General features: G+C 35.3%; 1 protein-coding gene across 2 annotated transcripts in view; it reads left to right on the top strand.

The window, feature by feature from the left end:
• The first annotated feature begins 1,675 nt into the window (after positions 1-1,675).
• The window catches only part of Rpn3 (regulatory particle non-ATPase 3), a 14,111-nt gene continuing 786 nt past the window's right edge, over positions 1,676-15,000 (top strand). Inside the window, exons 1-9 of one of the 2 annotated variants that reach the window (XM_086541508.1) lie at positions 1,676-1,865; positions 7,519-7,743; positions 8,544-8,660; positions 8,912-9,032; positions 9,468-9,618; positions 10,201-10,401; positions 12,042-12,158; positions 12,510-12,698; positions 13,007-13,189. In XM_086541508.1, coding sequence (XP_086397634.1) covers positions 1,763-1,865; positions 7,519-7,743; positions 8,544-8,660; positions 8,912-9,032; positions 9,468-9,618; positions 10,201-10,401; positions 12,042-12,158; positions 12,510-12,698; positions 13,007-13,189 — 1,407 coding nt within the window. In that variant the 5' untranslated portion in view covers positions 1,676-1,762. Of the gene's footprint in view, positions 1,866-7,518; positions 7,744-8,543; positions 8,661-8,911; positions 9,033-9,467; positions 9,619-10,200; positions 10,402-12,041; positions 12,159-12,509; positions 12,699-13,006; positions 13,241-15,000 lie in introns of both variants that reach the window. The other variant, XM_086541509.1, reaches the window with a different exon arrangement.

The raw sequence follows: 15,000 nt of genomic DNA, 5'->3' as shown, positions 1-15,000 counted from the left end.
ATATATATATATATATATATATATATATATATATATATATATATGTATATGTATATGTATTATATATATTATATATATATATAATATATATATATACACATGTGTGTGTGTGTGTGTGTGTAAATAATAAATAAATAAATATATATATATATATATATATATATATATATATATATATATATATATATACACACACACTTAGGACACATGAGCTTGATATTTATTTTCTTCTCAATCCCTCCACACTGAAAGCACATTTAAAACCAGAGACAATGTACACACATGGTCTCATTTACGGTACATTGCACATCACTGAGTGTCTTCTCCGAGCACATATTAATTTTCACATCGATATAAATTCTGGTATTGATAACGGTAATGATGATATCAACGGCGCCAATCCTGATTATGTAATATGTAGATGAATGGATCAACAAAATATACGAAATAATTTTACAAAGCGCTCTTTTATTTCACATGTATTGCTTCGTAAAAAATAAAAATGCGAAAAATGCAGAATGTGATAGAAAATTCAAAGGAAATACAGAAGTACTAAAGCATATGGAATAGGGGATCTAAAAGAAATATGATAAAGCAAGCTAGACGGAAACTCGCAAAGAAAACGAGGGTTATGAAAGGGTAAACTAAGCTGGTTAGATGTTATGATATTTTGAATAAACGGTAAACGTATGTGACAAGGAGAAAAGGTAACATACTGGAAGCGAAGCCAAACAATAAAGTAGAGATGAATAGATAGAAAGAGACAAGATAAAAGAAAAGAGAACACGAGAAAAGAAAAACGGAGCAACCGTTTCATACAAACGAGACGCTAAAAATAATGATAATCTGGGATAACCATGATGTGTAATAATAATCATAAGGATATAAACATATGTAAGGGACATTGCTTTCAATGATGATATGATAATTTCAAAAAAAATATTGTCGATGTCACTCTTATCTTTCCAAGTTCTAAAATTACTCAAGTTAGATAGATTAATCCCATCTATTTGATATATTCAAATATAATGTGACAGATGTATAAAGCACTCTTAATCTAGCATTCTCAATATATCAAATTAAATACATGAAAGATAGGATACATTATAGATTAAAATCGGCATAAGCGACCAACTTTATGAAACTTCGACTTGGTTTTATGATGTTCTCACCAAAGTTTTCATTTCATTCTTTACTTCTCTTCATTGACGTTTTCTGAGATATCTGTCAAGATGTTAATTGGAATATATCAATGGAGGTTTTAGGTAATATTTAAACATTAGAGAGTATATCTTTAGCTTATTTATACGCAAAAAATAAAGAAATAATGATAATCCGCTAACCGTTTGACATTTCTGCAAAATATATAGATATGACAAAGTAAGCGAAAAGCTTTCCATTATACTTGAGCAACCAGTTAAATTATAATGAAAATAAATCACATGTACCTAAGAAACATAGCATAAACCAAAAACAAGCATTAACAAACGAAACAATTTTCCCAATAAATCAAACACCACCAACAAAACTAAACAAAAAACCAAACACAAAACACAAACCCAACAAAACAAACAAAAATCACAACACAAAACAAAACAAAACCAAAAATCAAACAGAACAAATCAAATTAGACGCAAATAAATCGAAACACACCATCCATGATCCAAGCCAAGTCGACGGTCCAGCCACCGGGTTTGTTGTCATTAGGAAAGAGAAGCTTCTCTGCGTCAGTCAACCTCGTTTCGTATATTTGTCCGTAGAAATGACCGTAGAAGCGATGGAAGTGGCTACGAACGATAAGGATAAGGAGAAAGAGAAGGAGGGCGAGACGGAGAAGAAAGATCCGGATACGTTGTCGCTTGAAGGTAAAATAGGAGAGAAAAGGACTGTCTCGCTCCGGGAATGATTTCTTGTCTTTGTTTTGTTTTTCTGTTGTTATTCTTTATTTATTTGTTTTTATGTGACTTTACTGCTTGTAATATCGTTAGGGATGTTGTTGTAATGTGTGCTTGATGTTGAGGAGTTTCAGGATATCTATTTTTTTAATTGTATTGTAAATGCCTTTTGAGTAACCATTTTGACTCAAATTCCAAAATGCGTTTGAATATTCAAATTCCAAAGTTGTAATCCATCAATACATATCCCCCTTAATTGGTAAATTTGTATAAAAATTATATGTATTTTGAGTTGGGGAATTTTGAAGAAATGGACAGCATATGTCTTTATTTTTTATTTATTTTTTTTACCTCACATGTTATATTAAGGAAACCAACCAGTGACAATATTGGCTGTGGTAGCTAGGTAGGGTTTGAAATTTATAATATCTTGGGGTCCACTTGGTAAAGATATTAGTAATGGTAAAGTAGGCAAAAAAATCATGTTAACCCACACAGGACGGGTGGTACAGCATGTGTACCGCGCATTCAAAAGCCCAGTTGCCGGGCGGCACAGTATTGTGCCGGCCATTCAATTGATTTAGGCCTAATAATTCGAACGCCCCGGCATTTGGACATTCAAGGCTAGAATTCCCCCGTCGGGAATGGGTTAAGTTTGTTTTAATTTATAAAGTATTGAATTAAAGGAATTACTCTTAGTTTCTAAGTTAGCAACCCCTTTCCCTATCTAACAGGTTTGGGAAACCCATGGGAAATGGGGTTGGAATGGCTGGCTGTCTGCTGTAAAATGAAAATGTGAAAGATGTGGTTTCTTTGAATTTACTGACTCGTATGGTATATTGTCTGCTCAGCTAAAACATCAGTAAAAACATAATTCTCCATATACGCTCTGACAAGATAAAGCTAGGACTAATCCCTTATTGTTAGTGTGTATCCCATGTTTCCAATGTATATCCTCTACTGGAACTAATACAGAAATAACACATGTACTTCACAAAGTCTCCAATAGCAAGGAACGTGTAACTGTCCATGTTTATGATTGGCCTATCAGTCTAGGGCCAAGCTGTCAGTTGGTTGCTGTCTGTAGACAAAATGAAGGTCATGAAATTGTTTTTTCTGATAGATGGCTCTTTTCCAAACAAATGCACATTAAGTGAAACAAGAACACTTCAGTTGATTTTTTATCAATCCAGGATAGAAATTGAAGGAGCTTCTGCAAGTATTATTTCTTTATATCAATTAATTACACTTTCAGTTTGTGCAAGAAATATCATGGATGGAAAATGTCTCGGAGATCATCAACTTATCAATCCCATACCCTATTTTCCGGGAAAGCATCACTGTCTTTAACCGAAACCATATCGTATGTTAACATTCCTTAAAGGGTTATATCAAGATTCCACGAGAGCTGGCTGAGTGTCCACTGATGGCTGCTGTGACTATATAACATAGCTTTTAGTAATAGTCATGGTATCCACTTGTGGGGAACTTGGCAAAGGCTAGCAAATTTCAATTGCATATATTATAGTAAGGTATTGCTTGGATTTGTTCTTTATTTGACAATCACTCACCAGGGAATCGAACATAGCCATCTTGCCAGAATATACGTGGTGAAAGTTTGTTGCTGGAATGGTCATAGTTGTAGAGGCTTTGGTGATTGTATTGCCACTCTAATTACTATCAATATTGTCACTTTAGCTATAGTTACCCCCAAATTATTTTGAATGTAGCTCAAAGTGAGTCTGTTACAATTATGAAATACTGAAGAAAAGAAAAGTTCCAACAAGATCAGCATCTCCACTACTAACAAGTACATTTTAAAACTAACAAGTATAGTGTAATCAGTCCAGATGCTAATACATTTAGTTAAAGGAAACCATATATAGCTATGATACAGGTGGTAATAAAAGTGGTACCGTGTCAAGCGATCACTGCAGCCTCCACTCCCGTCATTCCTATATATGGTTCCTGTGGCCCAAAACCACTTTAAATGTCCGCAAGTCATCACAAGAAATCCATCAATACCAAAATTGCTTGTATTATCAATTTATACTGTTCTTGAGCAAATGCATGCTAAAGGTCTTTGTTCTGTCAAAATATGTCACATGTCTTATGTTTATTCTCCCCATGTAAATTTTTACATGGTACCTGCAACATGTAATGTGGCCTATGTATTACACATATCTGCCACAAATGTCTGTGTCTTCTGTGGCAAAGGCAAAAAATTTCCAACAACAATATTCTGACAAAATAGAGCCAGTAGACCTCTGTGCTGGTTAATCGTCAAATTATGAACCAGACATGAGGTAGAGATGAACACATTTTCTTACGCTGGCACACCAAGATATAACGCATTTGATTTGATTATGTGTAGTTATGAGAAAAAGTTCCATTTTCAAATCCTTAAAGTTTTTGAGTCTTAACATTTCTGTACTTAGACAATAGTAAAAGAATGATGGCAAGGAATTATACTAATATCATGCAGTTAAAGATTTATAAACAATTTTTAGGGAGTTGTTCATTTTTAAACTCTTCCTGATAAGGGGAAGGTCTGTGAGAGCTGGTAGTGGACATAACAAATAACAAATTTACAATAATTCACAGCCCTTTTGAAAACGTCACCATTCTGTAGCATTTATCCTCCTCAGCTGAGCAATTTACTTATCTTTATTTGCCATAGTATAAATTCATAATTTGTAAATATAAATATACATCTGATTTGTTTTTATTGATTTAAATGTATTTTAATATTTATTCATTTAAAAAAAATGATCTTTCCTTATTGAATGGTTCAACTCTAGATCCCCAAGTTGCCCAGATAGTAGGCAGAGGTTTGAGTCAAGGGATTATAATCCCCAACTCGAATCTGCTTTCAATTCCTGATTGTGAAGTTTAAAAGACCTTCACTTTGTTAGCATTCATACCCTTGATAGGGGAGTTCATTTTCCTCGGAAATCTTTGCGGATGTGCTCAGGCTCTTACCTTTCTGGGATACGCCAAGGTGAAGGTTTAGTAGGTTAGGTAAGGAATGGGGGGGAGGGGGGAGCTTCTATAAATTGCAGTTGAGGTCTTCATTTATGTGGAATTTGTCATTGTAAGAAACTGCTTTTAGCATTGACAACAAGGACCTTTTGGTTATAATTTCTCTATTGTTTCCTATGTTTATTTACACAAATTACACAAATCTCAATTATTTAGTTTATGGTATCTATATTGTTAGCTGATAGCCGTGTTTTCCATTTTAAAAAATTCAAATATTACAACTACTGGGCTTAGTGAAATTATCTCTAATATTTCCTGAGTAAAAATGATTTGATTTTCCTCACTTCCATAACAAATGTGGTTCACATGCTATCTAGGCCCAGGCAATAAAGAACAGGAGAAAGTTTTATCTTCAGAGTTATAGACAACCTTATGTATATAAGATGGACTTGTCACAAAGATGCACCTTTGCTTTTGAAAGACCCTTGGAAAAGGAATATTATTACATTTCATCATACATGTATTAAAAATGATTCTATTTATTTATTTATTTTTTATTTTTTTATTTTTTTATTTTATTTTTTGTAGTTGGTAAAATACTGTAATCCTATACAGTTTGCATTGTACATGCAAGCAAAGGAAATGAATAAATATTAAGATATTTGCTGCAGTGAAGTCCAGTATCTTGCTTATGCATCGGGAAAAGCAACTACCACTGTTTCAATAATTGTTGTATTGTAAGTAATGGGAAACAGAAAAAAACTGATGATACACAATGATTATAAGTGAATAATACAAAGAATGATATAAATCTCATAAAAAAAAAAAAAATCTTCAAGGTCACATACAAATAACTCATCATGGGCTTCGTACAAGCACAAATTTATATTGCTTTGATAATGTAAATGAATATTCTGGCCTGAACAGGGCTGAGATACTTCACTTGTTTTTGTGATGTGGCATTTAGCAATTCTTCATTCTTATTGTCATTATTTCTTTATTTGTCTGTCATCTTCCATTTTTTAGTGACTTATTTTATGCACATCTGTAGCTATAATTGTAACGGTATTAGAATACAGTTTTTACAAAGAGTAATTATATGTAGATTGTAAGATTAAGAATGATTAATAGGTAAAATCTAATGCACTCAGAGAAATTGAACATTAGTGTATAGATACACGAAATGTAAATACCCTCCCCTAACAAGGACACAAACTCACTGACACGGGATGATATGAGGAGAGAGAACAGAACTAAAACCACTAGATCACACGACCTACGTGAATGGATTGTCTTACCAGGATCTAGACTATCTTCATGGACATAGCTTATCTACTCACAACCCTTGTATGTGGGTTGTGTAGTCTACTGGTTTAGTTCTGTTCTCTGTGGGCGTTACCTAAAATTAGTGGGTTCAAGTCCTTGTCGTGGAGGGTACTTGCATTTCTATACAAAATATGTTGTTGTATTATTCCATTGTAAGCATAGAAACAACCTTGGTAACCTGGCATTGTATTTGAAATTCTAAATAACATTCACTGAGTGTCTGTAAAATTCTTTTAAATAGGTCTTGTGGTTTACATGTTTTGTTTTTCTTTTCTCTGGAGGGAAAATAGAGAGTGGATGGGTTCACACTCTTCTCAAGGAGAGTACTGATATTTATATGTAAAATTTTGTTTCTACATTATTCCATTATACGTGTAGATATACCCTAAAAGTACACCACACTGCATGCAGTTGGTGCAATCAGAGTGTAATCTACACTTCTACATGAATTTGTGGCTTTGTTGTTATATAGGAAAACACTGTCACACATGAGAAGTGGCAGAAAGTGGTTCTAAAGGAGAAGCCTAGCCAGGTCAAGAGACTCTATGTGTTTAGGGAAGGGGCTATTATATGTGTATCAGTTCAAGCTCAAAGTATACATATGATATGCTTTATTAACTATTTGGCCAGTGGTTCACAAATGGTAGGGGGGGGATTAACAAAGTAATAGCTCTATTTAGAAAATAAAGAATAGGTAAAGATGATGATTGATAAATAATAAGGATAATAAATAAGTGAGTAGATAAATGATACAGAAGTAGATAAATTAATACTAATATCTATTAGTGAAGGAAGAGGAATAAGGTAGGGGTAATGGTGATCGCTCACAGTACAGCCAAGGGTAACGTTACCAAAAAGTTCAAGATCCGTTGTATTAGGCCCAAGATTTCATTTCTGTAAGTTAGTGAATATCATGAATGTCTAACAGAAAAATATATATATAAAAATTGATTAAAATTAAGATAATTAGTGAATAGATTTCTACGGCTAATACTTTGATTAAATATTCCATCTCTTGAAAAGTTGATTTCTACCTCCCTTTCATATTAGAAGCAGCATTTTTAAGTATATAATATTTAGTGTGCCCATGAAATATTTTATTGGTGTGAAGGAAAGATTGTATGGTAATCATAGCATTGAGACCAGGGTTATAGGCTTTACTGCCCATTGTTATTTTTATTATTGTTATCATCCTTATTTATTATTATTGGTAATATTATTGTCATTGCCATTGTTAGTCATTCTAGATATGGTTATTGATATTATTATTATTATCGTCCATTCGTCTGAATACTTACAATAACTCTCCTTTCAGATTTAAAGGAGCAGATACGCCTGGTTGAGCGCAGCATTGTGAGCAAGGAGCCCAGGTTTGTCCTGCGTGTGCTGCGAGCACTCCCCGCTACAAGGAGGAAGCTCACCCCCAACGTCCTCCGTTCCCTCGTGGCCACTTACTATGGGCGGCCAGAGAACAAGCAGGAGAGGGAGTCCATCCTCCAGTTCATCGAGGAGCCCATGGACACGGAGGCGCCTCCACAGGGTAAGGGGGTGTTCTCCTTTTTGTGAAGTGGGGGGTTCCTCTACAGCCCCCCCCTGTTCTTTAGTAATTGGTTTATTTTTGTTGTTGTTGTTAAATTGATAAGCGGGAAATGTAAGTGAATGCTAATGGCGGGGAAAGAAGTTCCTTATGAGATCACCAAAAACTGTCATATTTGAAAATACTTCCTCCTTGGTATTTGGAAATATTGAAGGTTCTGCATGTAGATAAAGCAATTTAGAGCAGAGAATCATGTATTCTTATATCTCTGGATCCCAGAGAGAGAGGATGGGGTCAGAATGGGGAGATTTGTTGATTGTGAATGGACAGAACATTCTAATCATTCCTAAATTTATGAGTTCACACTCACACTGTTCCATTCAGGTCATAAAGATGCAAGGAAACAGTCTTCGAGTTTTTGACAGAACACTTGTGGTCATGATGATTAGGACTTTACATTTAACCCCTTAACAACGGGTGACAAGATACCACGTCAAGTGGTTCCAGGGTCAGACGGCGGGGATGAGCTATTTCTTTGTGGCTATCCTTCTGGCCGGCGTGCCGCGTGATCAGGCGTGCAGCGCTCAGCCGCTGCCAGTGTGGGCAAGAATCCCGAGGTGTTAGGCTTATGCGTTAAAAATATCCCAGCATTTCGACCATTTAGAGCCAAAATAGCCCCGTTGTTTATGGGTTTAAATGTCGTAAGCCATGATTTGGTGAAAAAGACTAGGGCTTGACATATACAAATACTTGTTTTGTTTATCACATGTGTTTTGTAACATATTTTTACTTTATAATTGCAGCCAACCTTGGGCGTCAACGTGGTCAGTTGGTGCTAGAAGTTGATGTTTACATCCATCTCTTGGTTCTTTTACGACTTCTTGATACCAACAGCAATTCTGATGCTATCAAATGTTCAGGTATGTAGAAAATGTGTTTTTTTCCTCTTATAGTGCTTATTAAATGGAATGCAGGTGTAAGTTTGTTTCAATATTTTTAATATGACTTGCACATTAAAATTTTGAAAAGTGAAATGTTTATTTCAAAATCTTAGTTTGGGTCTTTAAATTCCAACTAAGAGATTATATAATAGTATAAGTTGGCACATTTTTTTTATAAAGATAGTAAACATCCTCCAGATGAAATAGGAAATACTGTGTTTTGTTTTCAGACCTGTTGATGAACAAAGTGACATCGGTAAACAGACGCACCCTTGACTTGTTGGCTGCTCGCTGTTACTTTTATCACTCACGAGCTTATGAAGTTAACGACAGACTGGATGAAATAAGAGGGTAAGTTTGAGAATTCACAGTTCATGGCCATTCTTGATATTTTTTTTTTTTTTTTTTTTTTTTTATAATAGACATTAAAATTCTTTGTTCTTAAAATATCCTCCCCTTTCGCTCTTTACTCCTACATATTATTGCTCCTTTATCCAAAGAGAGTATAAAGTTTGTAATGTTTTGCGTAACTATTTGCTGCATAGTAATTTTGATGAGGTGTTCTTTGTGCATTTAGTTTGCTAAGCAACTTCTCATAGAAATATATAAAATAGGATAAGATATTTATGATTTACTCTCTCCTTGTAGAATAGAAGTTATAATAGTTAGATGATAAGAACAATTAATAAGATAATGTATGTTCAGTTATAAAAGCAATGACATCTTACCATAACCATCCAAAGTAGATTTATTCTGCTCACATTTATATGAAATCCCTTGTTCCAGATTTTTGCACCAGCGTCTTTGCCAGGCTACTCTCCGTAAGGACCACGAAGGACAGGCTGTCCTCATCAACTGTCTCTTGCGCAATTATCTCCACTACTGCCTTTATGACCAGGCACAGAAGCTGATTGTCAAGCTTGAATTTCCTCAGCAGGTTAGTTGAATTTCTTAATGTTTTTAGATTCACTGTAGAATGAAATATTTTATTAATTGTACTGATAGAAATGGTTTTTAGTGTGGTTGGGCATTGATATTATGTCAGTTTGTATAAACCCAATGTGGACAGAGTGCATAATGAGCTAACAGGCAGTCAGGACATATGATTTCTGATGCTGCCGGCAAAAAAAATTTAGGGACGGGAAAATGTTTCCTCTGCCCTCCAGGCAGCGTAGACTTCCCTAACAAATATTTTCCCCTAAATTCATCCCAGACAAGGCTTTGGAAAGCAGTAGCTCTGAAACTATCCCCATTAGTCATAGTACTTCATGAATGAGAGTGCACTTGAATGGGAGTCGTGGTGTATGTCATGACATCCGTCCACTATGGGTTGATATATTTTAATAGGAAGTATGGGTAATTATTGATACTTATTAAAAAGCAAGGAAATTTTTATATAACTAATATTGGAAGATTATCTGTGGATCCTTATTTGTTGTAGCATATTTATTTTTTGGTCCTAGTAATGCAGCATACCAAGGAAACCTTTCTATTTTTCTCGTTTACTTTTAAATTCTAGGCCAACAACAACGAGGTAGCACGGTACCACTACTACATGGGTCGCATCAAGGGCATCCAGCTGGAGTATTCTGAGGCTCACAAGCACCTCATTCAGGCTCTCCGCAAGGCCCCACAGCAGACTGCCGTCGGTTTCAGACAGTCCGTACAGAAGCTGGCAGTCGTAGTGGAACTCCTGCTTGGAGATATCCCCGAGAGACAGGTTCGTATTACAGAGGGCCAATTTTGAAGGACCTTGAAGCTTAGTCTTGGAAATGCTCTCAAACAAAGGAAGCTGTCCAGTGTAGATGGAACAAGAAGGATGTTGGTTCAAAATGCGGTTACTTGGAAATTGTATTGAGACATGTAGGTTTCGCCTGATATCCTAAAGGCCTGAATTTCTATGAAACCTTTAGTCAGCTGAAATGGAGTCCAAGGAAGAAACAGTTAGCATCAATTTGGATGTTTTTGAGCATTCTCAGACAAAGGAAAGCTACCCGATCATACTAAATTACATATTGACAAAAATAATACTAAAATATCTAGAGTGGGATTTGTATGATGACTATACACCCTATTTAGATTGTGCTCACATGCTCAATGCCTATGGCAGTTTGCTGTGAAACAAACACTGAATAATTATTTGCTGTAAAAAATCCTCTTCAAACTTCTTTTGATTTGTGAAAATGGGTATTAATGTAAGTCTTTCATAATAGCAAAGTACAGTAAAGTGAGCTTGGAAAGGGGAAATACTCATATACTTTTATTATTTCTCAATTTACTCCTTTATGAACCTGATTTAATTTCCTAAAAGGTTTTGAAACTTTGTTAATACGATATACCTAAAGTAAAACACTACCCAATGCACATCTTTTTGTTTGAATTTGATGTGTCTTTGGGATGGCAGTGGATTATCCCTCACCATTGACTTGACATCATGAGAATTGACAGTAAATTGATATTCTGAATTTCAAATATATTCTACCATGTGATATAGTATATCTTTAAAATCATCATTATCAAGTATTATTTTTCTGATAGTTGTGATAGTAGTGGGAATAGCAAGTTTTGTTTGTATCATTATCTTGTCCATCGCCATCACCTCCATCTTTTATCTTCATAATTTTTTTAATCATCATCATCTTTGTCATTGGCTTTGTAAATCATCAGTCTCTTAAGTTTTATTTCACACATCTCATTGACATACATGTCCACCTTCCATGGTGGACCTGTTTCATGTGCTGGGAAAACTTCTGTACTTCATTTTTCCATTTGTTGAAATTACAAGCTATCTGTTCCTTCATTTGTGTATTTAGGGCATCATACCAGTTGCTAAATAATATCACTATTATTATACCATAGAAAACATAGAACATCATAAGATGCCCACCCAAGCCAGTACATCTTTAAATGTGACCCTTTGCAGAAGGGTTAATGCAGTCCCGAATGTGATATGCCTGTAATCTCCAATATTGGCAGTGAAATGACCTTACCTTAGTTTCTCATTATCATACCTATACTCTGTGAATGGTTCTTGATAGGATAATTTTTTTTTTCACCTTTGGTAGAATTGCTCTTGGTTCTGTGATATACTGATGTGGTTCTTTTTTGATGTGCAGTATTATAGGTTTGTCTATAACACACACACTAAAAATTTCGATGGAAATGTATTATAATGTAGTTAAAAGGCAGAAAGAGACATGAGGCATTTTAAGTCCTTCTTTTTCAAGAAGTTAACCATCTCAAAATCTTCTTCTTTTGTTGACCCATCATGAAATACCTACTATGTATGTACAGTCTGTATGTTTGTACTGTAAAGCCTTTTTTGTGTACGATGTCTCCATTTGAATGATTCTTCTACAGATTTTCCGTCAAGCCATCATGCGGAAAGCTCTAGCTCCTTACCTCCAACTAACACAGGCGGTCAGACTTGGTAATTTAGTGCATTTCACAAACACTCTTAATGAGTATAAGGCTAAGGTGAGTAATATGATGTTTAAAAAGAAAAAAGTATTAGTATTAAGCTGTTGTTTTGAAATATCTGAATTACCGGTAGTTTCAAGCTTTGAAAATAAACTTAACCCACTCTGGACGGGTGGTACAGTACTGTACTGCTCATTCAAAAGCCCAGTGGCCGGGCGGCACAGTGTTGTGCCAGCCATTCAATTGATTTAGGCCTAATAATTCGAACGCCCCGGCATTGTGACATTCAAGGCTAGAATTCCCCCGTCGTGGATGGGTTAATTGTATCCAGAGACCAATAACCTTTTCAATAATGAACAAAAGAAGTGGTTTTGAGCCTGATATCTTTAATGTAATCTTCCTTTGCAGTTCTTGGATGACCACACCTTCATGCTCATCCTCCGTCTGCGCCACAACGTCATCAAGACCGGCTTGCGAGCCATCTCCCTCTCCTACTCCCGCATCTCCCTGGCTGATGTGGCTGCCAAGCTCACTCTGGGCTCGCGGGAAGATGCAGAGTTCATTGTAGCTAAAGCGATTCGGGATGGTGTCATTGAGGTGAGGGATTTCAGAGGTTCTTCTGCTTGATTTGGTTCTGATGTTGGATTGATAGGTGTGTGGTTTTTATAGGGTAAGGATTGAAACTAAGAATTGTAGCGTATCATCATTGTTTATTGTTGATTTTTCAGAACACACAACTTTTAAGTTAATTTTAACTAAAAAACAAACAAACATCAAACTTAGAAAAAAAAGTGAATTAATTCTTATACCTTTACCGCAATATCTATATCAAGTTTCTCGTATATAAATGAGGAGCTTTTCCCTGCATGTTCTGAACACTAAAATAAATATATTGATTCCCACAGGCTGTGATTGACCATGAGCATGGGTACATGCAGAGTAAGGAGACAGTTGATGTATACTGCACTCGTGAACCACAGTCAGTGTATCATCAGCGCATTTCCTTCTGCTTGGATATCCACAACCAGTCGGTCAAGGCCATGCGCTACCCTCCCAAGTCGTACAACAAGGATCTTGAGAGTGCTGAGGTGAGGCAGCTGAAATGGAAAGTGAAGAAGAGATTTTGACATAAAGCTTGAGTTAGTACTAAAAACTAAACACTGTCAGTCCATAGAAATAAAAGCCCAGTTATAGTTTAATGGAAATCCCACTGTGCTTCAACCAGTAGAGTAAAATTGTGAATTTTTGGGTTTGATGATTGATATTTGTTTGTATCATGTGTGTTGGTGCTTTTTTTTCATAGGAAGTGTGTTCCATTATACTGTAAGTCTTTGGACTTGGATTAAAGCCATATTGACTTGAATAATACTTTAAGCTGACTTTGAGGCCTTTGAAGGTTATTGTAAAATTTGCCTTTAGGTCTCACCCCAGTGTAGGATTCAGTTAGGATCAATGGAGCACTTACGAGGGAAAGGAAAACAATTCTGAAGTCATTTTTTAATCTTTGTTTTATTATAGTTATTTTTCATTTTTGGCAAGACAATCAGCTGAGAAAAGTCTTTTATTTTTTTAATGAGGGGGTTTTAGGAGATGTTAAAAAGGATGAGGATATGCACATTTGTAGATGAGATATAGAAAAGGTTACCTTATTGATAGTCATTCAGGAATATGCAAATATATAGTTATTGTAAAAGTTTTAAGTGTTTTTTTTTCTAAATGCTTTTTAGAAATATGAAATTAGAACTGAATATCCTACATGAAAAAAACATTTTACATTTACAAGTGAGGGGAGTAGGTTGAATGTGTTATAAAGTAATAAACAAAATGAAGTTATCACTCAAAAAAGTAAGAGAATTATAGTTTGAAAATACTTTTTTTTTTCTTTTCATTTCTTTTCTTTTAACAGTGAGTGTAGAGAACCTCACATAGTATTTTAGGATGCCTTAAGCCAGGGGATGAGTGAGTAGCTAGTAAGTTTAGTAGTACAAAAGAAAAATGCATTGGATGGTTAAACCTCATGCAGAGGTTAGTCTTTTTCATAGAGGTAAACGTCAGGACGGGCAACATCGTCCATCAGCTACCCGATGTCCGACACCCCGAACATCGCCACTCTGCCCCGGACACCTCTCTTGACCTCAGCTATCCTGGACCTTGTTCCATTGATCAGGTTTTTTTTTCCCATCAAATATCTTCATGTATAAACTCCTCTCTCTTGCTGTCAGAGGTAGACTGGCATTAGAATTGTATGTTGACGTTAGGGGTTTTCACTTTGTTTGGGATAGGTCAGAGGCCTCTGGGTTAATGCAAGATCTGGTTGGGTGTGAGGGAACGGGAACACGTAACGATGTAGGTGTTTATAGATAGGCTTAAATATGATTGGGGAAGAAATACAGGGTCTGACAGAGGGATTTGTATAGGGAAAGTCAAGGGATGGGTTTCTTGGTGTATGATTTACAGCAAGAAGAATTGACAACCATGAGATAGAATTTAGTCCTTCAGGTGGAAAGGCAGTAATCTTGTGAGAAATCTCAGAGGGAATGACAGTGATATGATGAAATGTTATGTTGGTTATTTAGTTCAAAATACTAAACAGTAATTTATGAATGATAAGATTATTATGATTCTGAAATGAAACATTTTTGTCTTAGCAATGGTAATTGTAACGGTGAAATTATAAAGTTTAGGAATACCATCTTGCAAGCTTGTGGGTCCTTGAATTATGAAGTCAGAATCTTATTAGTGGAGAAGACAAGAAACAGCTGGCTCATAACCCCAGTAAGAGGAGTAAATAATGTATCTTTTCTGTGATTGATTTAAGTTTTCATGGATTATTAGTAAAATTTTTGTAGAAATGTGATTCTATAGATTATTACCATTATTTATTTTTTTTCATATTCCC

The sequence above is a fragment of the Penaeus japonicus genome, unplaced genomic scaffold, assembly GCF_977035675.1.
Source record: "Penaeus japonicus unplaced genomic scaffold, GWHDUDI00000001_assembly GWHDUDI00000011, whole genome shotgun sequence".
In the NCBI taxonomy this organism is placed as follows: Eukaryota; Metazoa; Arthropoda; class Malacostraca; order Decapoda; family Penaeidae; genus Penaeus; species Penaeus japonicus.
The sequence above is the reverse complement of the archived record's forward strand: the minus strand, read 5'-3'. Positions and strand labels throughout refer to the sequence as shown.